We start from the raw sequence: 26960 nt of genomic DNA, 5'->3' as shown, positions 1-26960 counted from the left end.
GTCACGAACTCAACATTTTCACAACTGTGCGTTTACACTTTAAAAGATACCATGAATCTATATTGATGTGGAGGTCTTGTGAATCTTATAGCATTACAATAGAGACTGTTATTGTAAAAACCACCAGAATGCCAGTATGGAGGACAACTGATCCCAAACGCAGTGTAGCGACTTGGCAGTTAGCTCTCTCATATGACATACTTGTCATGTCTAAAACGTGAATTAGGTTACGAGACTTGTCGTTGGATTCTTTCAGTTTTTACCGATCTTATCTAAGATCTAGAGAGGTATTTGAGCCGCGTTCTTCCCCGTCCTATCTGATCATCATAGCTGGCATTCCAACCTGTCCTTAGCCAATGATGTTGTAATGTTGTCGCTGGATTTGGCCAATCACGATTCTTTAGGCTACGAATCAATACGCTCGAATAATTTGGTGGTATTGGTATGTTTCTTCTATTTACTATTTATCTTATTATTATCAAGGTGTTTTAATATTGATTTTTAATCTTACTGTCTACGGTAAAAAAAGTTCATTACTCTCGAAAAATATACGGAATATCCGCAAATCTGTGCACTATGTACGTCAAACAGCCCTTACTTCCCTAACGATGTTGGCGTTGAGCGTAAAATTGACACCGAAGCCAGGGGTCAGCTTATCGATAACATCGATACAGATACGATATCGATGCTCGGCGCGATAGCGTCTCGTGGTGTCCGCCATAACAGCCTGTGCCTGCGTCGGCACAATAATCAAGCGTGACTACAATGTACTATTTTATACTAACATCATAATGGCTTAATCGGGTTTCGCGTTCGCAGATTAGAAAGCGGCTTACCCAGACTGAATTGCTAATACTTTTATGCAATAAATTAGGAGCGATAACCTTTAGATCTTACGTAACTGGTGCATTGATATCTTTATTTATTGACACAAAAAATATTGGAACCAGACAATCTCAATCGGTTGCGACAAAAAGAAATATAGTGCTCTCGTGTCAGATCTGTAATGAAGATTAAAAGATTGGCGGCAATTAATCGACACCCACGATCGATGTCCTTAACAAGAAAATGAGAATGTATGCGTTGCATATGACGGAAATGAGAACGAGTGGTATTGCGGACGTATAGAAATGCATAATTCAATGCAGTATAAAAGCCTGGTATGAATGGAAGTGAAAATTGTTGGGACGAATGCGAGGTTTTGCTTTATACGCGGGTGCATTTTATAGCGGAAAGTCCTAAAAATAGTCCAGTCCAGCCGGCGCGGCGCGGACGCGGTTCATTCAGTTTGCAAATCAAACAGACTGCGTAATGAAAGTGCATGAAACCACAGTAAAGAAGCCTGCTGCCGCGAGTGCAACGCTGAAAACATGAGAGGCTTTACATACTGAAAATTATATAATAACTATTTTATTAAATTCAACGCATACTTTTTTATTCGATATAAGATTTAATAATTTTATTTACCAGTACTTCATCCATAAGTCATCCATATTATGGTGGCTGGAATGTTTTTATCGTTGGCGAAAACCAACCTGTTTCTGGGCAAAACTTGAAATTTCATACAACAAAAGGCTTTGCGCCCATAATAGCTGCTCCCTGCCCACTCCCGCCGGTATCAACTCCGGAACCGCAAGTTATGTGCCGTATTTACTGTCTCCTATTCTTCATTGTTGCTTATTATTTATTCAACTCTGATTACCGGTTAGGTAACGTTGACAAATTGTTGTTTCTGCGGTGAAAATCGTAGGTTAGGGATGGGAGAAACAGAAGTAGCATGTATTTATGTGCCCACAAAATTAGTAATAGTTATTGCTAATAATGACATTACATGTAGCGTGTAGGAAATGAGTATCATAGAGGATATTCAGTAGTAGCTGGTAGTTGGTAGTAGTATTGATTAATATTGTAGATTTTATGACAGGAGTACAAATTCCAGAGCGATAAGTCGGTAGCTGCGACATATACTGGTGGGCAGGGCCTACCTACCTATTATACCTCTATGCATAGGTGTATTTACCAATGACAAGTCTTTACTATCTATTTTACTATGAAGTATAGGGCGAGCCACATAAAGTATGATGTATGTATAACATTACAGTAACTTCAGTTAGTTAAGCCTAGGTCATACTTTCTACGCGGTGCGTGGGTGCGACTCAGGGTTTTAATTAATGCAGTACCAGGAGTACAGTCAAATGAAGAGAAAACAGTGAATCAATGGTTGTTAGTTCGCAAATTAATAGGAGGCTGCGTGGGAACTGAGGGAGAGGGAAAGTGATGAGGTGCAGATGTAATTGTTATTGTTCGAGATCATGTTCAAATAATTATTATTTATTTCAAGTTTACTTCACAATGTACAGATTAACACAAAATTAAGGAGAAAAAATATTTCGTTTAAAAACTTATAACAGTATTATACATATGATAAGAGTTGTCCGCGATCCGATTAAGACGATGGTCTCGTTAACCGAATGATGGCAATGCTGAACGACAAAGCATATAGTGACAAGAATTGTAAGCTAAAAAAGCTAAGTAAATAAAATAAGCTACTTTCAAAATAAGAGTTTACGCAATCAAACTATAACTTCTGCAAATCCTGAAGCCAGAATACTCAGATCAGTCGTCAGACAGAATTTCAGAAAAAAATCCTATGAATACGAAAAAGCTTTGAATAAAATAACTTGGCCTCGATAGTACCAGGACTTCAGATGAACAAGAAGGCTGAAGTACATCAGCTCGAGGCTAGACAATGAAGTGAAGTGAAGGCGAGCCTGGCGATTTGTTGAAATACTTTGTCAGAATGAGCTGCGAACAGGTACCAGGATCGCTGAGACTGACAGGGGGTGGATCTTGTTTATCCTATCCTAGGAAATAGATGATAATCATCGGCCTTGTGAATTTATGTTAGTCTGTTTTGTTACTTATTTATGACAGAAATAAAAATTCAAAATAAATAAACAGGAAGTAAAGAAAACTTGTTTTATGACTTTACTTATGTAATTTTTGTACTTTTTATAATAGAGCGTAAACAGGGAAGACTTTTTAATAAAATTACATATATGGACAAGCACCGATAGTTTACATAGTAAGTGAATTGAAAAGTTCACGTAAACAGGGAAAGTGGTTGCTATAACAATTTTAGTACCCAATAAATAGGCTGCAAAAGTTTTACGACTTTTAGCGCTGCACGCGCTGCAAAAGTAAGATATCTTCATACTTCAAACGTACCTACCTCATACTTACAAAAATATTAATATAAATATAAAGATATGTGACCGTTATACCTTAACAGTGGAATATTAACCATAAACATCCAAATACACTACAATTCATTAATGTTGCGTTATTGAAGCCACAGGGTCAATAACGCCTATAACACCTTTTTGCAATGAAAAATATGTGTCTAAAAACTATATCTAAAATACAATAAAATCAACACTTTTTTTAGGTCGTTTTTCTTAGCACGGAGAAGATACATACCTTAAATACATAATATTATAATTTACTGCTTTGATTCTACTTAGCTTGAAATGAATCAGGCGAAAAGTCATAAAGTTTATGAATTTGCACCTTGTATCAACTAAATGATGGAAATTACGACGATGTTAGAGAGGAACTATTTGTATTCAACATCGAGGCTTTCGTCGCGAAAGTGCATTTAGAGTGTATGTGCATGAATATTCAAAATCTGCGGTTTATTACCGCTGGACAGCTTATGTCGATATAACATTAAGATATACTACTCATATTTTTAATACAGACCTAATTTATCCAACCGACAATAGGTAATGATATAACAAATGAGCGTATAACTTTAGATAAACCAATTTAACCGTACTAACCTTAAAAACATAATACTCGTACATATATTTTTTTCTGAAAAGATGTTACTTACATAAAAAAAACAAAAAAACGTTATTGAATAATTTTTTTCAAGTGACAAAGTTATAGACATGTACGTAAGCATACAAAGGCGGGCTAATGTCCAAAACGAAATTTCTTCCAGCCAACCTTTGGTGTTAGGCTTAATAAATAAATCCACATAAACTTCGCAATTCTTTGTCATCGCATCCCGTCTTGTTAGCTCGTAAATCGCGTGATTTTGTTCAGAGCGGTCGTTTTCAATAGATCGTTATCAGTGGAGGTCAATTAAGGCTGCTTAGCGGCGCTCCATTGTCCGAGCGGCTCATTAATCCAATTCTAACACGAGCCTGCGCACGCGCCTGACATGTATAACCTTAAGCCTCGTATTCATAAAGCCGGGTATAGACTTGGCGAAGTTGAACATTGGCGTGCGTTCCGCGCGAAATGGATAGTGTTTTGGGGATCACTGCGTACATTAAGAAAAATATGTTTCTGCATCGATTAGCATCTATCTCGTAATTTTAAACGTGACGTACGTGCTCTCATCTTTCGTTCGTTTTTGTAGACCGGTCTATACTATAGTAACCTTGAATGCGCGCAAGTTTTCTTTGGGTGTTGGGACATGGAGTGAACTCAAACACTATGCCACCTTTATAGTACCTACTGGTGTTTCGTTACAAACATTGGAAGAACATTATAATGTGATTAATATGTGAAAAATAATATCCATGCTATTCTTTTGACAGTATACATACAAGCAGAAAGAAAAAATTCCATTAAATACGTTCCTCAACTGGGCGCATGACTCACATTAGTGGTTTTTAAATTAAGAATCAAGTTTTTTGAAATATGCACTTATATACTTATTTAATTCCTCCTTCTATCTGTACATGCGACCAAATCCGCCAACCGCATCGCCGGAGTGCACCCACGACAGGGTTAAACGGTCGGATCCAGAGACACGGGCATTAATTAGCAGAATGTTCCGGGCTGAGTGGTGAAAGCATTGTTTACTGGCCCGGGCCCCGCTTCAGAACAATACTGCCGTGGGAAGCCGTGGGCGGTGTGGGCGCAACGCTGAATAATTACCTCAGCCAATGTATAGGGACCCTAATCGAAAATACAACATGGTCTCACACGCAGAAACAAAGAAAGAAAAGGGGTAAGGAAAAGTATGGTTGGTGGTACATATGAACGCGAGGAAAAATCCCATATAGGTAGAGACCACTAAACTCTGCCGCCCCGCAGTAGTCGGCCCGTTGAGTTTTCTATAACTTGTTGGTACCGTACCGGTAAATTACAAAGATTCCTTCACAATCAACGGCCGACTACTGGGGTCTCTACCCTATTTTACTAAGATACATAAAATTTAATGCTTTTCTGAGTGGAACCTTTTCATCGCCCGTGAGTGTATTAGGTAGCTTTTTATTCCAAATCACAATAACCTGGCCTAAGTTAATGGCCTGGCCGACGATAGTTAATTGGAAACATAACTATTCAAGCTGTTTTGTCAGTAAGTCCATCCGACACATAATCAGAAGGGCTAGTACAGGGCGCATTTAAGACGCGACAAGAGTTTTACATCGTGCTCACTCACATCGCGCAGCCTCAAGAGCGAGCGGGACGGAGAACTCTTGTCACGTCTTAATAGCGCCCCGTGCTACATGGCCAGAAAGACACACAGACGACAAACCTATATACTCTCTCTCCAGTCCGGGGATTAAAGGATCTGGAGAGGTCTATCTCCACTGGTCGTATGAAGCGAAGGAACCAGAGCCCCGTTAATTTGTTCGATCGGCCGGAGTTCACACGATATTCGTGAAATGGATACTGTCAATAAACTTGATTATTTAATTATAGTCTTAGCTAGGATTGTTCGGCCGTAATAAATGGCGAAACGTTTGAATTGTACATATTTTAGAGGTTTATATTATTTCAGTGGTGAGAGAAACCTACGACTATTATAAACAATACTTACTTAGATTGTAGCTTTTAGTATTTTCCTCATTTGCAGAGTTTATGACTTACAACGTATCTCTTGACTTTTTAAAGTGTTTCTTAAATTTCTTTTAGTCTTCAAAATTACCCCAAATGTATTATAATGCAACGACATCCCCATTACGGATACACAATTGAAAATTAACTCTAATCTGTTACAAATACAGCATAACTTTAGGTAACTCTTGGGTGGTACTGGTCAACCCATAGACTTAGTATATACTAAGTTTATGGGTCAACCTATCTGCTTTACCTACCTAGTTGCAAATCTACTCGTGACGTGTAGCGCCCACTAAAGTCCGATTTACACACTGTTTTGGGCTTGTTGTATCGTATATGCAAAACTTTTGATTCTACCATAAATACTTAGCAATGTCTACTAAACATTCGCACTAAACAGTGTGTGGATCGGCCTTAAGTGCCGGGGTTCCATAACATGGCACATGGGGACTATAAATCGCCTTGTATCGTAAACAAAAACTTTCATGACGGAACTCGCTGCGCCAGCGAAAGAAAGACGTAAAACCCTATGCAATTTATTCAGGTAATTCCCGTTCGCGTCTAGAAATAAATACAGGGCTTTCCTATCATGAATAAAATATAAAATTAATGCAACAACATAATATATAAACGTTATTTCTGCAACGTAAATGAAAGACGTAAAGCATATACCTAAAACATTGCTGAAATTATTTGATAAATTCTTAAATAACTTTATAAAAAAAAACATCTATCCAAGCCAAATAAAACATCACTAAGAAGATTAAGGCCCTGTTTCACAATGTCTGGTTGGGGCTAGCTGTGGGATAAAATACATGCTGTCACTGTCAAAAAAATAATATCAGAGAGTGACAGCATGTATTTTATCTCACAGGTAGCCACTAACCAGACATTGTGAAACAGGGCCTAAATCACGTATTTTAAATTAAACTCAACTGAGAGTGTATCAGGAATAAACCTTTAAATTTATGCAAGTGTATAGGAAATTGAAACGTTCGTCATAAATAAGGAGGCAAACGAAACGAATTAATTTACTCCATAGATGTGGTATTATTATGAAATACGAACATTCGTATTAGCTGAGCAACAATCGAATTATGCAATTGATTTTATTGTGCAAAACTAATTTGATAGGGACATCAATTTCTATGTAAAGAGATTAAATTGTTTACAGTAGGTAGGTACAAAATTCAGATCTAGGGGGAATATAATAATATGATACACTACTCCATCCTGTCCATCTACTAGAGAAACGAGATTATCTATTCTTGGAGCTACAGAGCGCCTATCTCAACCAGGCTTGCTGCTCCAGTTTACTCGGGAGCTAGGCTGGCTGAGCTAAAATTTAGGGGACATTTACAAAGGTTCCACACTAGAGAGCCACGTACAGGAACTTTGCTCCCTCTCAGAATAGAATAGAATAGCAGACTACTCAAATCCGGCTGGGGCAGATATTTGTTGAAAGACAGATATTTGTACTCGGGTCTTGGGTGTTGAATGTGTTGATATTTTATATTTAGTATGTATTTATCTATGTATTTGTGTTGATATATCAGCTGTCCGACACCCATAACACAGGTTCTGCCTAGCTTGGCGTCGGGTGGCCTTGTGTGAGATGTCCCCACATATTTATTTATTTAAATCAAATATACAAACGGGGTCTCCAATCACAACCGCCACCACCAACACCCGGCGGCCGGACGCACAATAAATAGTGATGGGACGAGGTGTTGCGATACCGATATCGATGCAGATAGCCGGTTGTATAACGCGCGATGCCGTGTCGCGATAGCGCGATCGCTATCGCGGGTGTCGTGGGCGGCGCGGCCCGCCTGTTTGCTCTGTCATATCCAAAGACGGTGTTGCCAGGTGGTGGTGATGACAGGAAATGTGTGCATTTGTCATGAAATTATTGAAGAATGTGAAGATGAAGGAGAAACTGTGTTGTGCAGATAAATATATATATATTTTTATTAGTATATTATCAAATTAGTACAGTCAGCTCCATAAGTAGCTATAAAGTTTTGTTTCCTGTCTAACTATCAAATCCCCGATTGATTAATTCAAACATTGACTGTTCCTTAGTTTGGAAAATTACATAATTACGCTACTTTGTAGTTAATCGTACCAATGTATAATTAAATAAAAAGGAAAAACCTCTTGGATAGAATGACGCCGACAAATAACAATAAATTACTCTCACACAAAAAAAAAAATTAAAAGGAAAGGAAGGTGTGAACCTTGCAACACCGACTCCTCCCGATGTACGATAGAAAAGCGAAATGAACAATGATAAATCGATGAACATAGACATGCCTCTTAATAAACGCTAAACGCAACACAATATTATTATTCTTGATTGACAGCTGACAAAGCCGAGAAAGTTACGTTTAATATGAAGACATGTGAGTCGAAATGTGATGGCTCTGTTTACAAACTGTGGAACACGATATCAAAACAATTGAACATGGACATTACATTAATTTCTTAATGTGTACAGAATAAAATACCTAATATTAACTTGATTTAATAATTTACAGGAAATAAACAAAAAATATATTTCTTAGAACATTTTGGGTTCGTATGTTGAGTTACTCCGGGTCTTTGGTGTTGATATTTATATTTAGTATGTATCTATGTATTTGTGTAAATATATCAGCTGTCCGACACCCATAACACAGGTTCTGCCTACCTTAGGGTCGGATGGCCGTGTGTGAGATGTCCCCACATATATATTTTATTTATTTATTAAAAGTTGTGAAAGTAGTTGGTGATTTTAAAAAACTTGAAACATTATTGTTTCAATTCATGTGTCTTTGACAGTACCTACATGGACAACACTAGACGTCTAATTATAGATATTAGTAATAACACTTTCTTCGTCAAAGACAGTGTCGAATTATATACGGTAATTAAATAATCTCTGGTCAATTTATACAGGTGATTAAAAACTATTAAGAAAAGCCAGTATTTTCTTATTGAATTACATAATCAAATTTATTTACTACAGTCTTGTCTTAGCGATCCAAAAATAAACCTTGCTGTATGCTAACCTAACTTACCAATGCACGAGTATAATTTTAATCGCTAAGTTGAAATCCGCTCGAACTTACCTGAAACAAAAGAAAATCGAGAATGAAATAATGACTAAAAATACAAAGCAATACCGTATTTTTTTTAAAAAAATACAGTAAAAAAGTTAAGTAAAATTTCAGATTGGGGTGCACCACGTTCACGAAATGACCGTCAGAACGCAATCGCTGAACAGCCCTGGGCATGCCTGAAAGTCTACCAAGGATTTCCAAAGGCCTTGTGGTAGGGCAGCAGTCGATGCCTCAAGGTAAAGGTCAGGTTCGCCCCGAGCCCCCCGAGGTCACGCCGCAAGGTCGAGGTGAAGGTCGCGCGTGGAACGTTATGATTAAATAAACAATTAGGCCGTCCTTGAACTTTTGTTGGTTACACGAATACAGTGAGTTGCCGATGTATTTTCAAACAGATGTTGCTTTCTTGAAGGCGGCCATTTGTGAGTTAGACACGGTACAAGTGTATACGAGTAGCTATTGAAGCTAAGCGCCAAAGGTTCAAGGGTGGATTCCCGGTCGGGCAGATATTTGTTTAATTAAAACACAGACGGTGTTACCACAACAACTAGACACACATAAAACATATTTTCACTGTTAACTGCCGGACACGGCATTACAACTACCAGATAAACAATATTATTATTTAAACTTACTTTATTGTCATACAGATATAATCCGGTCAATCGCCACAGGTAAAATACAAGACGGCGCGGAAAATATAAGATTTTGTACGGAACAATAATGATTAATTAATCATAGTCAAGTATGTAATAATTATGTAAATGTATATAAACAGTAGTGTGAGCTCGTACATGGAATTGTAAATGGAACTTCCGCCGTGAAGTCATCAATAATTGGCATTTTGTTAAAATTAATTATAGTAAATATGGAGCCAGACCCTGCATGATTTATTGCCATAATGCTTATAAGTTGAAGAGTTCCGAGGGTATTTTTTGTATTTCTTATGGTTGTAAGAATTTGGGACCGCTAAATTTTGAAGCATTTTATATGCCTCAGGAAAATGACATACATATTTACACGTTATTATGTTGTGCCTAAATTATGACCACAGCAAAATTTTAACATTTTGAACACACACAATGGGCCATTTAAAGGGCATTGCCATCAGGGGTTGTAGATGTAGACACAAACTCAAATATTACACTGTACAGTGGCAAAGTCTCTAAGTGTAACACTCTGCACGGCTAGTATGCAGGGGCGTATTTAAAGATTGCGCGCCCTGGGCTCCTGTAGTTTTCCGCCCCATCAAGGAATGAAAGAAAATAAAAAGAGCAGTCAGTGTATAGTACCTATTGACCTACATATGTAAAAGATGGATGAGTGGTGATAGATTTGCATTCCGACCAAAAAAAAAGATTTTACTGGATAGACGAGTACATTTTAGAACGTTTATAAATAAACTTTGGCGACTGAATGAGGCAATTTTTTTTCTTTAGATTTCCTTAAAAATACAGAAACGGAAAAAAAACATTCCACTGGTTCAAAAAAGAACAAAGGCTGACTTTCATACTTAAAAAATCCAGCACTGCTCGTCACCAAAATACCTCGGGGTGACCCTGGATAGATCCCTCACGTACAAAACCCACTGCCAAAACACCAAGAAGAAAGTCAGCTCCCGAAACAAACTTCTGCAACGGCTTTCTTCTACCAGCTGGGGCGCCGCTCCGCAAGTTCTACGAACAAGTAGCTTAGCACTCTGCTTCTCAGCCGAATTTGCCTGCCCCATATGGGCAAGATTCCCATTCTTCAGAGCCAGAAGACAAAAGTCTTAAACCAGTGCATACAGTGATGACGTATGGTGCAGAGACGTGGACACTGACGGTAGGACTGGTTGACCGATTTAAAGTCGCCCAGCGTGCTATGGAGAGAGCTATGCTTGGGGTTTCTCTGATGGATCGTATCAGAAATGAGGTTATCCGTCAGAGGACTAAGGTTACCGACATAGCTGTCAAAATATGCAAGCTGAAATGGTAGTGGGCTGGTCATATCTGCCGAAGAACCGATAACCGTTGGGGTAGACGAGTTCTCGAGTGGAGACCACGAACAGGCAAACGCAGCGTGGGACGCCCTCCTACCCGCTGGACTGACGGCCTTAGGCGGGTAGAGCCGGTAGTGGTTGGATGAAGAAGGCCGAGGACCGAGTGTTGTGGCGCTTCTTGGGAGAGGCCTATGTCTAGCAGTGGATGATTATTGGCTGATGATGATATGGACAAGGTCCACGCATGCTAGAGAAGTAGATTTTGCTCTTAACGACACAGTTTGTATATATAGTAACGGGATGTCTCAAACCGACACCGCTCTACAAGGTCTACTCTCTGGGTTGGGATAGCATAGCACCCTCTAGCATACGGCGAAAAGTGGCATGTTCTGTTGAGAAAGGCAAACAAGAATGCGACTCCAGACATACACTTTACTCACATACTGCCGCACCTTCCCGCCTTAAGAACCGCAAAGCGTTTCTAAATAGTGAGGTGTCCTTAACGGATGAAAACCCACAAAACGCAAGGCTAAGGCTCTGGGAGGGAAAGCAGCCCCAGGATCCTTTCCTACCTCTTGAGGAAAAACTTGCTAATGGTATCAGTCTCCCCTGGCACATTTGGAAGACTCTAAATCGGTTGCGAGCAGAGGTAGCAGCTGCTGCAAGGACAATCTTTCCAAGTGGGGCTATACCGTTGGTACTAACCTACCAATACCAATGCCACTGTGGTACTGCTCCCTGACTATGGAGCATGTGCTCTCCTGCCCCCTGTGCCCTTCCACCTGCACACGGGAAGACTTACTCCAGGCCAACCAGAATGCTATCAAAGTTGCTTCGTTTTGGTCTGGACAAATTTAAAAATTCGCATGTTCACTGACACGAATGAAGAAGTGTAGAGTACCTACACCTACCTACATAATTATGTATCTATAGGAACATTGTGGTGATAGATTTGCATACATAATGATATCTTCAGAAGAAAAAAAAAATCTGGATAGACGAGTACATTTTAGAACTTTTAGAAATAAACTTGTGCAGGGCGGGCGACTGAGTTAGGCAAAAAAAACTTAAGATTTCCTTCAAGAACCCTACCCTACCAAGGCGAAAAAAAATTAGACTATTCCACCGGTTCAGAAAAGAACGAAGGCGGCGTTCATACTTTAAATCATATTTCTTAAGACATTAAATCAACATATGGAAAGATGGCTCAGGGCCGTTCTAGGCTTACGTCCTAAAATATTGTTCTGTACTTTTTTTTATCCTCCAACCTAAAGTCCAAGGCAAGGGCGGCCTAGCGGCCGCTCCTGGGCCGCCCTTCGCCGCCTGCCGCCCCGGGCTGTAGCCCTTTTAGCCCTAGGGTAAATACGCCCCTGCTAGTATGGCCATAATAAGACAAGATGTGAAGTGACTGTTTAAATCGAGTCACTTTTTGATATCAGTCTTAAATGTTAGCATAGGGTGTACATGGGACTCATTTTAGTTGTGTGATTGGATATAAGCCACAGTGACACTGAAACTTTTCTGCTCTGTGGAAATATGTATTTCATTCGTTCTTTTTTTTGAAAATCCCTCATTTGTGGCTCTTGTTTGTATTGTCTATGGTTTTTTTGACAGTTTATGAGACAATTTTTTTGACGTCTTCAAACGTCTATTCTGTTTTCATTATTTCGGTTGCGTTTTAGAATAAATAATATACTTATTATAACTTAAACTTGATAGGTATTGAATGTTATAAACGACCTCGCTTGCCCAAAGGAGTTAGCCCTTAACTACTAAACAATGGAAGGAAAAAAACAGTAAGTACTATTATATTATCTACTCTGTCTTCTATCATTGAAACATTTTTAATGTCCGAACTTATCCGAAAGTTTTCAACAGCTCTGCCTACCAAGAGGTTTAGAATAGAAAATGTCTTAAATAGTCACCATAATACAAGTTCTAGTTATGTACAGTAGAGGAACAATCATCATTGGGAGTATGATAAAAAATATATAAGGGATGAGTAAGTTTAGTTGATCCAATCAATTTAATTACAGAATCAGAAGCAACAATGCACAACTGGCCAAGCTGGCCGATATAATGAGCCAGGACCACATGCTGGCCAATGGCGAATTCACAGGACCGTTAGGGGCAAGACTTATGGAGGCAAAATGGCAAGAGGTCCGAGACGTCCTTAAAGAAATTGGCCCTGACAAAAGTATTGTGCAGTGGAAGCAGGTATTAATTAATGAATAATCAGCATATTAGTATTATTTTGCATGGGTGGTTTTGATGTTTTTGTTAGTATTAAAACCAAATGTTATGTTTCAGACATGGCGAGACCTTAAAAGAAAGGCGCGCAAAGAAAATGCAGCAGCCAATACTGCAAGAAATGCCACTGGCAATATAATAGAAGTGCCCAGTGTCTCCAATGTTGCACTGAGAGTGCTAGACGCCATAGGGCAAGATTGCTCGGTAGGAATAGGCCCGGAGGAAACAAATATTGGGAGGGAAGTTGTAAGTATTCAAACCCTTTTAGAATTTCCAGCAAGCTTTATTTAACTGTGAAAGTTGGGATTCTCATGTTATCCAGCTATTTCCATGCAAAATGTGACTTCTTTCGTTTTTAGCTAGCTATGTAATAATTCAACTTGATTTTATCTTTGTCTTACAGATTGTAGCAACCGATGAGCCCATTATAACTATTGAGACAGAAGTGGCTCTCCATGATTATGCTGAAAGTAGTCCACTTAGGACCACCAGAGTCCGGCGTCGCCAGCGATCTGGACAGCCCAGACAACAACAACCACCTGTTGCATTTTTAAACATGCAACAGGAACATAATAATCTGTTGCAGCACCAAAATGTCCTATTAAATGTGAGTATACATAATAATAATAATCAATTATAATCTATAGGTACTTAGATGTGCATGCAAACATGCAGATTTTTACTGTTTATAGTTAGAAGTGATTGTACATGCCAAAATTTTAACTAATTGAATAAGAGTAAGATAACTTATCTTTACCTGCTCATACAGCTCTCAGTTATTTAACTATTTTATAAATTGATATAGCTATTTGAAAATTTTACATACTATAGGTACGTAAACTTTTATTATATTGATAATTCTTTCCAGAGACTTAATGACACAGTCGAGGGAAATTCCTATACGGGCAACGTATTTAAGATAAGGGCAGAAAGAAGACGCAATGTAAGTGAAGAAATTATTTATTAACTGTAATCGACGCTGCTGTCCTGCACGCAGCAAAGCGCCAGCTGGTCTTACAGGCTCGGCATTTCCCTCTTCATTTTCATTGACTTCATCATCGTGATTCCCAAATGGGACCCTGAAATATATTTGTAATATTAATATTCAGCTTTCATTTTACAAAAAATAAGCTGCCCATTTCAATTTCATTTTGTTGTTTTGTAGTCAAAGAAAAATAATTTACCAACCTGTAATGCTTCATAATATTATACAGTGTTATACATGTATATATTATTGCGGAGGCCTTCTCTGGGCTGTAATGAAGTACCCTGTCATGTCCAAGGCATCTGAAGGTACCCTTGAGATACCCATTTGTCCGCTCAATGCAATTGCGTGCTTTGCAGTGCCACTGTGTGTACAGGTCAGCTGGGCTATTTTCTGGGGCATCCACGATAGGAGTCATGACCCAAGGCTCGAGGGCATAACCAGAATCTCCTGAAACATTTTTATTTGTTACAGACTTTTGGCAGAAAATGGTGGTGAAGAAATAATTATTTTATAGATTAAGATATTATGAGATATGTAAGACTGATTATTGTGACACTCGATAGGTAAGAATACCTAATAAAGGATATTTTTTGTTGATTTTATAGCTGTGGTAGTTAATATACATATAAGTTTAAGATACAATAAGACTGATTGGTGCCTACTTAAAATAAAAATAGTTTCTTGTTTTAAGATTTTTAGCTTTGTTATTAATAGTTAGTAAGAATAATTGTGATAGTTAAGGACATAAATGATCATAAGTTTAAGATACATAAGACTGATTGGTGCCTACTTAAAATAAAAATAGTTTCTTGTTGTTAAGATTTTTAGCTTTGTTATTAATAGTTAGTAAGAATAATTGTGATAGTTAAGGACATAAATGATCTCTCACTTAGTTGTTTTTTTCTAGTTTTAATTAATATCTACAATTGTTTTAATTATATATTTTTCATAGTTTAATCATTAAAAGTTTAAGTAAATTAAATAAGTTTTTTACTGTCGTATCTATGTGAGTAATGAATAACTTACCCAATAAATAATATGAGCCAATTCGAGCCTCGTATAGTCGACTCATCTCTCTCCTCAGATTTGAGTGATTAAAGATGAATTGGTCATGGACCCTTCCAGGATACCGTGCATTAGCATGCAGAATTCGGCAGTCAGCATCGCAAACCTGTTTTATGATTAGTAATGATAAATAAGATGACTCATTTACAATTGTAATTCAATAAAAAAAAAGAAACATATATGAAATACGCCCACCAAATTTAAACAGTAATATTTGTGCATATCCAAGGTCTAGGTAGTCTAAACTACCTTTCTAAGCTTGGACCATTTCCCACTGCGAGTTGGTGGGTTCACACTACAGAAAAAGTAATATGTTTACACATATATGTGACCACAAATCTTACAGGTTTTTACCTAGTTTGAGTATCAGGGGACATATTATTCATGCATATAGCTTACAGCCTAAATCTATGCTTGTTAACTTTGATTTTTTTTGTAATTAAGTTTAAGTTTGGCTATGAAATAAATTATTATTTATTTATGTCAATGGTTTACACATGATGTGCTAAATATAGTAAGTAGATGATAATATGCAGGTTTCCTTACGATGTTTTTCTTCACCGTAAGAGCAATGCAGCAATGGTATATAGTAGATAGTACTCATTGGTAGATGTGAAGGGCGGGAATCGAACCCACATCACACATTATAATTATATTCAACTTTTCTCGCTACTACAATTTACCTCAGTGTAGTGTCAAATTATAACAGGTGCAATTACCAATTGGGTGTTGATGGAATGGTATCCCTTTCTGTTCCGGTATTGAACCCTTTGAGGTCCTGGCGGGGGGAATATTGCAACATGGGTGCAATCAACCGCACCAATTGCATCTGGTACACCAAACTTCTCCTGAAACCCTCTACTGAGGGCTTGCCTCTCTGCTTCAGTAGCAGGAAAGTACACCCATTTTGGCAGTAATCTAAAAAAGCAGTAATGTTAAAATATGTGTTACAATAAGATACCATTTTATTTATAACATACATAAGTAAAGTTATTATATCATATTATATTCTCTGTAGGGCGTAAGAATGCACCTGGCACACTGCATGGAATGGAATAAGAAGCATAAAGTTCATAGACTATGTACTTACACTCTATTCACTGCTTCGGTAAATTGAGCGAGGTATTTGCTCACAGTGGTTTGGGCAATGCACACAGTGTGATCTTGTCCGGTAGGCCTCTGGTAGCTACCATCACCCAGTAGTCGAACACTTGTGAGAACCTAAAGAATAGATTAAGTATGTGAGATTCATTAGAGTCATTTGATTTCTTGTAAACCTACTTTTTATTCCTAGTTTTTAGCATGTTGGTGACAAACAATAGACTAGGGTTTTTCACCGTTGCCGTTGTGAAAGGATTAGCATTAGTCGCTGACTGTAAAAGGTTGGCCGGACATATTAAAGCAAAAGTTTCACATCATTCCGAGAGGCAACTTCTGTGGACTCGCATTGCATTCATTAGCTTGTAACTTAATAAAAAATATTGAAAGCGTCCTTGTACTCACTTTTATGTGGATGGGCAGACCATCTTCCTCATTAATGGGCTGTAATTCCACCCTTAATTCCTCGCACAAGAATAACACCATTTCTTTGGTTAGCCGAAAAACTTTTTGGAATTCAGTTGCTGGCATTTCAAACGGGTTATGGGAGTCCCGTATCATCCTCCTCGTCAGTGGCGGCTGCACCTTAAGTGCGCCCGTGCAACGCACTACCATTTAAAAACCTTCTAAATATGTACCTTCCTTCTTCCTATACCATACTAGACTAGGTAGGTACTAGGTACGTCTAAAGAAAACTTCACAAAAATACCAATATAACAACCGTAATACCTACCCTAAACAGAAATTACATAAATCATTCGAACTTTACGAGTTAAATTAAATCGAGCTGGCCTATTTTGATTTCTACTGTTAAAGAATTAGATCTTATTTTTGCTTGAACAAAAACGGCCTCGTGCGCTCGGATTGTCGCACGGGGCGAGCTCCTACATGTAGTATGAAACAGGATGGAAATCGCCCGGCGCGTGAGACGGAAGATGCTCAGTACAAACTGTATGCAGTTCTAGGATAAATTCGTGCGCCGCACGCGACCGGAAATTGCCGAAATCATACGAATGACGCCACGGGAGGCGCGGGCGGCGGCCTTGACCGGTGGCGTGACCTACGAACGATGCACTTGTCATGTCATTGTCGCAGTTTCACCTTTCGCGCGCGAATACGTAATTAATTTGTTACTCTAATTACTTATTAACTAAGAAAGTAGTAAATATTTCGTGAGTGTATATGTGTGTGTGTGAGTGAAAATGAGTGCAAAATACAATATGGACTTCATAAAAAGCAATAGGACATTTCAAAATAGACTGGACATTAAATCTGCTGGGCCGCCTCGGCCTTTTCTCATCTTAAAACAGGAGTGCAAAACAAAAAATTAAACTTATACCTGAATTTTCAAAAGTGAAATGTACAATAAAAAGAAATGGTTATGTGGATGTGAGAGACTAAATGCTTTATTTTGCTTTCCGTGTGTTGTTTTCGTTTCGGCGGAGAGGCAATTTCGCGTCAAAAAAGGAACGCAGAATGGATTTAAAATATAAATAAGGTAAAATATTAAGGTAAAATTTTTTACTTTCAAGGTACCTATTGTACCTAATCTATTTTTCTTCCAAAATTTACTAAACCCATAAAGTGCACCACCGGGTATCTGAGGCACCAGCCGCCACTGCTCCTCGTTATCTTTCTTTCGTGTGCCTCTTCTTGCTGGGCAAGTATAAAGTTAAAATAATTGACCGCCATTGTAACAATACTTGTCTCACTAAAATATTTATATCACCACCTTCAAACTTGAGTGATATAATGCAAACCAAACAAATGTCAAAATGTGACATGTGTGGGCAAATTGGTTCACCCGTGTTAGCAAATAAGATAAAACGTCAAATCTCTGTGTCAAAACTGTAACTCACATCTTGTAGTGATTATTTCGTGTTGGCCATGTTAGCGTTTGTGAGGACAACTGGTATCACACAATTTGTTGCGACTAGCTGTCATTTATATCTTGTCCCAGCCATACTGTGCTACGCGTGCTGGACGACAGTTCTAAATTCGTGCGTCGTATACGAGTATATAAGCCTTAAATTTAATCAAAGTGGGCTTTTGCATATAAAAGTCAATAGAACACAAAACCTGCATTCTAAAATTTACTGCAATAAGAACGTAAAGTCAGCGTAAAGTGCTTTTAGTGTCGATGTTAGATACATACCACGAGTTGAAACTCATATTGAACCATGTTTATGGCTCATTACTATTAGCTTTCACTGTTTTAACTATTTACGATATTCCCATAAATAAACTAAGTGCTAAACTAAACCTATCCCACTATGTCTGGGTTTGTGTAATTTGATGTTATGTTTTTACCGATGCGTTGGCGTAAAGTATTAGTCGAAATGATTATAATTAGACTGTTGGGCATAATTCTATGCTGCATACAGTATTGAATAATCACTGAAACATCGTAATATCCACAGTATTCTAGAGAAATCTAAAATTAAAAAAATAACTTTACCAAAAAAAAAACCTGTGTTTTTGGTTCTCGTTTGAAATATAATACTTTTTTGACTCAGCGAAGTATCCACCACAAGCTTTTACAGAACCGCCTTTATTTGCAGATCAACATCACATGGCCGTCGTTATCCATGCCACTAAAGCATAATACAAAGGCAAATAGTGAAAACACACAGACGCAGCCATAACTCATAGCTATTAGTCGGTTTTCGTGTTGGAGCTGGGCCGAGCAGTGAAAGTAGCTCGCTACCGGGCACCGCCGCGCCGCCCTACGGGTGCTGCGGGCTCCGGCCATGGAGTGAGATGTAGCGAGTCGGTGAAGGCCATGGAATGAGATGTAGCGTGCACGGAGAGGCCATAGAGTGAGATGTAGCGTGTTGGGAGAGGCCGTGGACTGAGATGTAGCGAGTTGGGAGGGACCATGGAGTGAGATGTAGCGAGTCGGGAGAGGCCATGGAGTGAGATGTAGCGAGTCGGGAGAGGCCATGGAGTGAGATGTAGCGAGTCGGGAAAGGCCGTGGAGTGAGATGTAGCGAGTTGGAAGAGGCCATGGAGTGAGATGTAGCGAGTTGGGAGAGGCCATGGAGTGAGATGTAGCGAGTTGGGAGAGGCCATGGAGTGAGATGAAGCGAGTTGGGAGAGGCAATGGAGTGAGATGTAGCGAGTCGGGAGAGGCCATGGAGTGAGATGTAGCGAGTCGGGAGAGGCCATGGAGTGAGATGTAGCGAGTCGGGAGAGGCCATGGAGTGAGATGTAGCGAGTTGGGAGAGGCCATGGAGTGAGATGTAGCGAGTAGAGAGAGGCCATGGAGTGAGATGTAGTAAGATGTAGTGAGTCGTGAGAATCCATAGGGTGAGATATAGCGAGTCGGGAGAAGCCATGGAGTGAGATGTAGCGAGTCGGGAGTGGCCATTGAATGAGATTTAGCGAGTCGATAGTAAAGGAGTTAAAGGTAGCGAGTGTGTACATACTAATAAGGAAAGGGTAGAAGGTTAGAACAGAGTATTTAAAGAGAGATGTAGTGACAGGGTACAGATAATGAAAGAATGGGTGGACAGTTGATAAAGACGGTAATGGAAGGATATAGCCTATTAAAATACTAAGGTGTAGCAACAGTATATTGGTCTGGAAGGATCCACTCCATAGCCGAAATAAGAGGCAGTGTAACGAGAAAACCGAATAAAATGTAAACAGTCAATTGAACGGAAACGGATTTAAAGTCCCGCTTGTACAGCCTCCTTCTACACCTTGGGCCAAGCGTCACACGCATACCTGATGCCTATCGCCTATTTACAGGTGCATTAAGCTGTAAAAAGCCTATAATTTAGCTTCTCTATTGGCCAGTGAAAAATGTCCCCGGGCTGAGTGCGTGCTTCGACATCTGAGAGTAGATTATCTATGAAATTGGTCCTTCGATCGATGGCTAGCGCGTGCCTAGTAGGTAATTTGGTTTTGATATGGTAGTGCTTGCTAGGTTACGCTGAGGGCTGTGAAAAGGTGGAACGTCGTTGGTACACACTGATTGTGGCTGACAGTGTAGTCGTGATTCCAACTGTAACTTAAATTTCTCTTGAATTTCTTGACTGACTGGGTGCAGTGGAATAAACGCAATTGTTTTGAACCGACTAGATTGATCCTACAGATATATGTGAAATTACCATATAATTTTTAAACTGATACGATTTAGGTACACCTTTAGTCACACAGTCAAATAAGCGATTTTAATCAAACTTTTATCACACAGTCAAAATAAAAACTGCTTGGTTTTCCTAGTTAACTTAGGTTACCTAATCGAACATAAGCGATGAGGAATTGACTTCTGGCCAAGCCATTTTCAACAACAATGATTTTTAATATGTAGAATCGACGCATAAAAGCATCATTTAAACTTCAACAAGATTTCAAATAAACTAAACTTATAGTCTTTATAAGTGCAAACAAGTCAGCAGTGGCGGACCAACTGGTCCCTGCGTGTGGGCCGGGAAGCTCCCGACACCTACGCCCTCTCAGCGCGCTATGATCTATGATTCATGCCGGCACACCGCCGCAAACTCATACGGACCCGCCCGGTTCTATCCGGATTGAGCTGGATTACCAATGTTTCATATTGCGCGCTGAAATCTGAACCTTTAGGGATTTAAATATGAATAAAAGACATGTTATACGCCTATTCAATAAGAGAAATTGCTGCTAAATAAAATATTTAAGCTTACCCAGGAATCCCGGGAAGTAAACGAGAAAATTGCATGAATGAAAATAAATAATCCTTGAAATGAATATTATACATAATTTTAGAATCATCTTACACTATATGCAGTTTACATAGTAATCGTTCCAGCAATTTTTAAGACGATTGCATATATAAATCCGGATTTGCATTTGTATGTATGCAAGTAACTGGTCGGTGCATTCGATACACATATTTACCATTACTATGGCGGTGCAATTTAATAGTTTGCAACAATACCATACTATCTACTTAGGTAACTACAATAAAATTTATATTAATGAGTGCTTCTACTAGATTTAACCAAATACCTACAGAGCGATTATTCCTGAGTTGAAATGAAATAAGTATCGACGATCGATAGACGATCGTGGCGATCTAGTCTCTATCTATCTACGCATACGGGATTTAAAGTACACATACATAGGCACATAGGAATTGAAATCAATAAATTGACGTATTTATATATGACGTATAAAGACATGTGTTTGCATAACTAAATTTTCATTTCATTTTATGAAAATCGAAAGCGAATCGTAAAATCAAATCACATTTGGTACCAACTGCATACCTGATCCAGGTGGGTGGTGGTCTGATGTGAAAGATTTATGTTATTCTCCGGTTTTAGAGTCCAACCTCAGTTCAAGTAAGGACCACACAATGTACTTAACTAAAATTATGTACATTATCAGTGTTAAAAACATGTGAGTAACGCACGCATTTTGTGATAGAATAACGAGGAACCCGGTGTCATTTAGTTAACCTAATATGACGGATAAATTCTTGTGACAAATAAAGAACCGCTTTAGGGCCTCTAGTATTTGTCACAGTGATGAAATGATTAGCCTCCTAGTTTGATAGTTTGACGAAAACTATAAAAGTTTCAGTTTTCTCGCATACAAAGTGGCGCCTCCAGGGGAAACTATCATGAAAATTTTGACGGATAATGTATGCAGATGACAGAGGAAAAACCAAAACTTTTTTCATTTACATAAATTGCAAAACTCGTACTAGAGGCCCTGTCTTCAAACCTATCATCTTGGGATAAGCTTTGAGGAACATCATTTATAATGTATTCAAAATAATCCAGATCAATTCTGTGGGTCCACTGACGGGTGCAGTAGGGTCGAACCCAGTAGCCTGAGCCATTGTTCAAGTTTCTTCCGTTTGTCGAGGCGAATGGATGACGAATTTGTGAATTGTCTTGTCTTGTGCCAGGCCCACTTGGGCCAGACTGGTTTCTGTACGATCGATTTGCAATATGGGGGATTGAATTGTAATTCTTCGACATGTATGTATGTGGGTATATATAAGCATATAACTCTTGGATTACTCAAATACTCTCAAAAAAATAAGTCCTATGTCAGACATTTGATACAAAAGAAATATGTAGGTATACTTATTCGTACCTATATCTAAACGGATCCGATAAACTCCAACCCTATCCATTACATATCAGTTTTCAACGAAAGGTCTCCAAAGATTAGTAGTTAGAGCTGTGCGCGGGCGCGGGATTTTATCTAACTGCGGCTTTACATACAGGGTGTCCAAACCAGGGCCGCAGTTTAATAAGTTTTATACATGTTAATTGCATTTAAACACGAAGAAATGACATATTTGACAGTTATTTGGAACATGTGATTTCCTCGCGAAATCCAATCGACATGTTACGACATCCGATTTACATCTATAAAATTTAGCAAACTTGTGGCCCAGTAAGCAAGTCTTTACCTATAATTATTAAAATTTTGTTCTGATTAAAAGTACGTAATACTTCATAATGCGTTAAAAAGTAACGACATATATTTTTTTATAATATAATTTTACTATTTATTCTTTAACATCAAACGTAGGTACTTACTAAAGATAATAATAAATATATAAAACTGGTTGCGTCCACAATATACTAAGTAAAGATATTATATCACCCTGTATACACATAACAGGTAAACAAGGAAACTATAATACGGCTTCGATTAGCTTCTTAAAAGGTTGACGACCCGATAAGATATTGAGTATCGAGTACTGAGCATATGGCGCTGGGTTCAATACCTACCAATCGAACCTTTCTGACTGATTTTATGGTATACTTAAGGTATAGTATGTTAAACAACGACTTTTAACCTTTTTTATTTAAACAAACAAAACTAACCAAACTAGCATCGCCTCAGAAGTATCTTGCGTCTAAAAAGCACTTAGATACCTACATACCTCTGAAAAGCTCAAACTGCTGAACAATTCTATTTTATTAAATGATGGTAAGAAAGAAAGATATAAAAAAAGAGACGACATCAAATGTTACATGTTTCCTCTGAAAATCTCCGTACGAGATATCCCGCATTTTTTATGAACCCTCATTAGCAATCATTTTCATCCTCTTCTCTCTAGCCTTCTTCTTATTTAGGGTTGTCATGTCACGCATTGATTATATAATATTAACCCGCCAGTGCTCGCGTCAAATTTCGTGACACAAACAGTCGCATGTGGGTCTTTTAGACCCGAAAGTAAATTGATCTATTTTCTCGAAAAAAAAAGAAAATTTAGATATTATTGTACATCAAACGTAAGGTTAGTAATAAATCTATATTCAAATCAAAATTATTTATGAATTTATGGATAAAAAAATATGTTTTGACAGTTTCAAAAGTACTATGCTTCATGTTCTTATTTATCTACATAGGTACATAAATTACAGCTTATTTTTATTAATTTTATATTTATCAATAAAAAAAAACTTAGTTTTATCTAAACTAATAACCATTCTTCTCAGTAACAAAAAAATAATTAACTTTTTATATAAAAAAATAATCAACAATCAGCCTTCAAAGTGAACATATATTTACATACAAAATTACTTCTTCCTTGTATTGACTAAGTATATAATTAGGTATTTTCTTCGGTATTTTCACATATTCGGATTACAATTAATGCATAAAAATGCCGTGTGATCTCTACAAAGATCGTCTAAAAGGTTACGTGACATTTCTGAAAAGAAAAAATAATAAAATAAAAAAAAAATAAAAAAATTATACTGACACAAAGCGTCGCTCATGGGTCGAAAAGACCCATACTCACTTTGAATGTCCATCCTGTCCAAGTGCCGCGGGCAATCTGGTCGGGGTGGGGAGTGCGGCTAGCCTATATGGTAACTTAAAGGTACTAGGCACGCCAATTAGTAATATCAAATATTTTAAAAGTTATCGAGGTATAAATAGAGTGCTGGGTCTTTTCGACCCACGCGCGACTATCCGCGGGTTAATAGTACCTAAGTGTATGTACTAAAGTACCCAGTTTGTGAAATGGTGGTAGAGTAGTTAAGTTTATGAATATTGTATTGATAAATTCTACGTCAAATAAACGATATTTCAATTTCAATTTCCCAAAAATATGTATCTACCCTTTGTTCTTTTTTATTTAACCAAAACAATAGCTTCGAAATCGGTTGTGACAATCTGGAACGAGGTACCGTTGGTGGAGAAAGAGCGGACGAAATAAAACCATTATCCTTTAGCCAATGAGATATACGATACTTGCCCCATACACTGCGAACAATTCCAAGAAAACTGAAACATTAACTTATCAATACCTACATAAAATGTAAAATAAAAAATATATAGGTAATTAAGAACATACAACTTCTACAGTAAAAAAACTTAAAAGGAAAAACTACAAATTTCTGAACATCAACTACTATATCCATTAAAATTAACCATTTTCTTAAATGAGGAATACTGCTGCTTTTATGTAAATTAAATGTTCTTTTAATAGCGGATGGTAACTTTTCTAATTACGTATGCAAAGGGAATCAAGTCGGGAATTAGTATAAAATGGGTGCTTAATAATAAGTAGCTAGTACGAAAGCTTAAGTATGAAGCTGTATTCAAAGCAGGAATGGTAATAGTCAAGTCATAATAATGAAATTACAATAAAACAGAAGTGGAAACTGCGGCTCCCTTCCTCAATTCGATTATAAAACCTATTCAAAACCAATAATCTCAGGTTTATATAAGGATCTCAACATTTAACTGGACGAATATGATATTCGAGTACAGTAAGGAAATAGGCAGCTGTAACTATTGGAAAAGCAATAAAGACATACGTATCTATGAATGACAATAAGAGGAAATACGAAATACATAAGCACAAATATTCCTAGTCTTTCTTTTCCTGTATGAGTACAAAAATATCCATTTCCGTCTCTTATTTCCTGAATTTGGCACAAATATCGGAATATTGGTAGAGATAATCGCGTACAAATACAATAAACACACACATATACGTGATGAAACTGAGAACCTTCTTTATTAAAAACGTTTTAAACGCAGAAACATCCAGCCCAGAGTCCCGTAAACAAATGTAACCTTTCCAATGCAAACAGTGTTGGAGTCGTGAGGTATTTACGTTAAGCACACGTCAAAAGATATGAATTACAAGATAACAATCGTTTTAAAATCAATATCGACCGCGGGTCGCGGCAAAGTGGGTGTTTAACCTCCGACCGGGCGCCGGCAGTACGTAGGGATGTGACACTGCGGCGAAAATCGTAGTGATGTGACACGCCGGCTGTATTGTGGGAATACCTTCTACAGTCTATATATATATGAATTCCGCCATCTGATACAAAAAAAGAAACTTTCGGCAACACTCCTCGTTTAATTAAATGAGTCGTCCAAACTGTTCATCATACCAAAATCGTAAATCGAAAAAGGTGCTGTCTTTTGATTTAAAACAATAAATAGATTGTAAATAATAACCGAAAAAAACAATAATAAAAAAAACTTTGCGAATTAAGTCCAACCTCAAACTTCTACCATAACTTTTTGGTTGAAGCAATTTGAATAAACCAGTACCTATAGTTTACAACTTTACATGAACATGACACTAACGTCGCACGATCGATCGTCTCGTACTCGTATATCGGCGCGATGCGACATGCACTAATGTAGTTTCACGGAATCATCGTAATAGTGGGTTTGTTTTAGTCTTTCATCTGTATTTTAAAAACAAAAAGCAGCTTATTGTTTTCAGTAATGGAACGTTGCACATCTATAATTTATGGTCCTGCGCGAGCGTTCACAATTTGTTTGGATTGCAAGAAATACATACATAATATACCTATAAGTCTGCGGGATTTAAAAGAAGTAGACTAGATATCACCAGCCCGCACTGGGCCAGCGTGTAGACTAGGCCTCAAAACCCTCCCTTCAATGGAAGGAGACCCGTACCCCAGCAGTGGGCATATAGGTGATGGGTCGTGATGATGAGACCAGATATCATTTCATAATAAGCAAAACAACTGAAAATAAACCATCACAACACCTTATAAGACGAATAATAATAATTGATGTGAGTAAACTATTATAAATGTAAAGTTTAATACTAAAACCGGCCTTAGGTATTCTGTGGTCACGGTTTCCAATTTGCTCTGTGAACATCGCTGACCCGGCGAACCGGCAGTCGTGAGCGGCGGAACTTATTTACCTGTCGATCTTTCAAACTCATTTGTTTATTGATGGCCTTTTTATTGGTACATATTTTCTTCGTTTCTTACACTCTTGTTACTAGTAATCTACTACTACGTACTGTGGAGTAGTTTTATAAGCATGCATAACATATTTTTTTTTATGTAGAGCTGTAAATTACATACTCTCAAATAAGTAAATAACAGGATTTACTAGCCAAACGGAAAAGACTTTTTAAGTTACTAAATAGTATCAGATTACAAAATATTTACAAAGGTTAATAAGTATAGTAAACCGATAGGGAGTGACTGAGGGGGTCATTCTCAACAAAATTCTGTCCTACGGCTTTTAAAATTACGTTCAGTTAATATTTTATTCATGAAAACCAATATTATAATTTTTCAGAAACGCACTATGTTGGACTCAAATATTGTCTAACCTTGTTTGGTGATTTGAAAGCTTCCCTGTT

The 26960-nt window shown here is 37.9% G+C and overlaps 2 protein-coding genes across 7 annotated transcripts in view; one reads left to right on the top strand and one right to left on the bottom strand.

The window, feature by feature from the left end:
- LOC105394631 (rho GTPase-activating protein 23) overlaps positions 1–26960 on the bottom strand; it is a 277190-nt gene that overhangs the window by 182663 nt on the left and 67567 nt on the right. The window lies entirely within an intron of this gene.
- LOC125489036 lies at positions 12321–14784 on the top strand. The gene is made up of 6 exons (XM_048623387.1): positions 12321–12740; positions 12981–13161; positions 13255–13440; positions 13598–13801; positions 14063–14137; positions 14654–14784. The coding sequence occupies exons 1-6, from the start codon at positions 12724–12726 to the stop codon at positions 14675–14677; spliced, it is 687 nt and encodes a 228-aa protein (XP_048479344.1). The 5' UTR covers positions 12321–12723; the 3' UTR covers positions 14678–14784.

This window comes from Plutella xylostella, chromosome 10 (genome assembly GCF_932276165.1).
Source record: "Plutella xylostella chromosome 10, ilPluXylo3.1, whole genome shotgun sequence".
Classification (NCBI taxonomy): Eukaryota; Metazoa; Arthropoda; class Insecta; order Lepidoptera; family Plutellidae; genus Plutella; species Plutella xylostella.
Note: the sequence above shows the minus strand (reverse complement) of the source record. Positions and strands in the feature narration are given on the sequence as shown.

Excerpts from the sequence above, each read along its gene's own strand:
- LOC125489036 (XM_048623387.1), top strand. Across the intron at positions 13,441-13,597 it reads CAAATATTGGGAGGGAAGTT|ATTGTAGCAACCGATGAGCC; the intron begins GTAAGTATTCAA and ends TTTGTCTTACAG. Across the intron at positions 13,802-14,062 it reads ACCAAAATGTCCTATTAAAT|AGACTTAATGACACAGTCGA; the intron begins GTGAGTATACAT and ends AATTCTTTCCAG.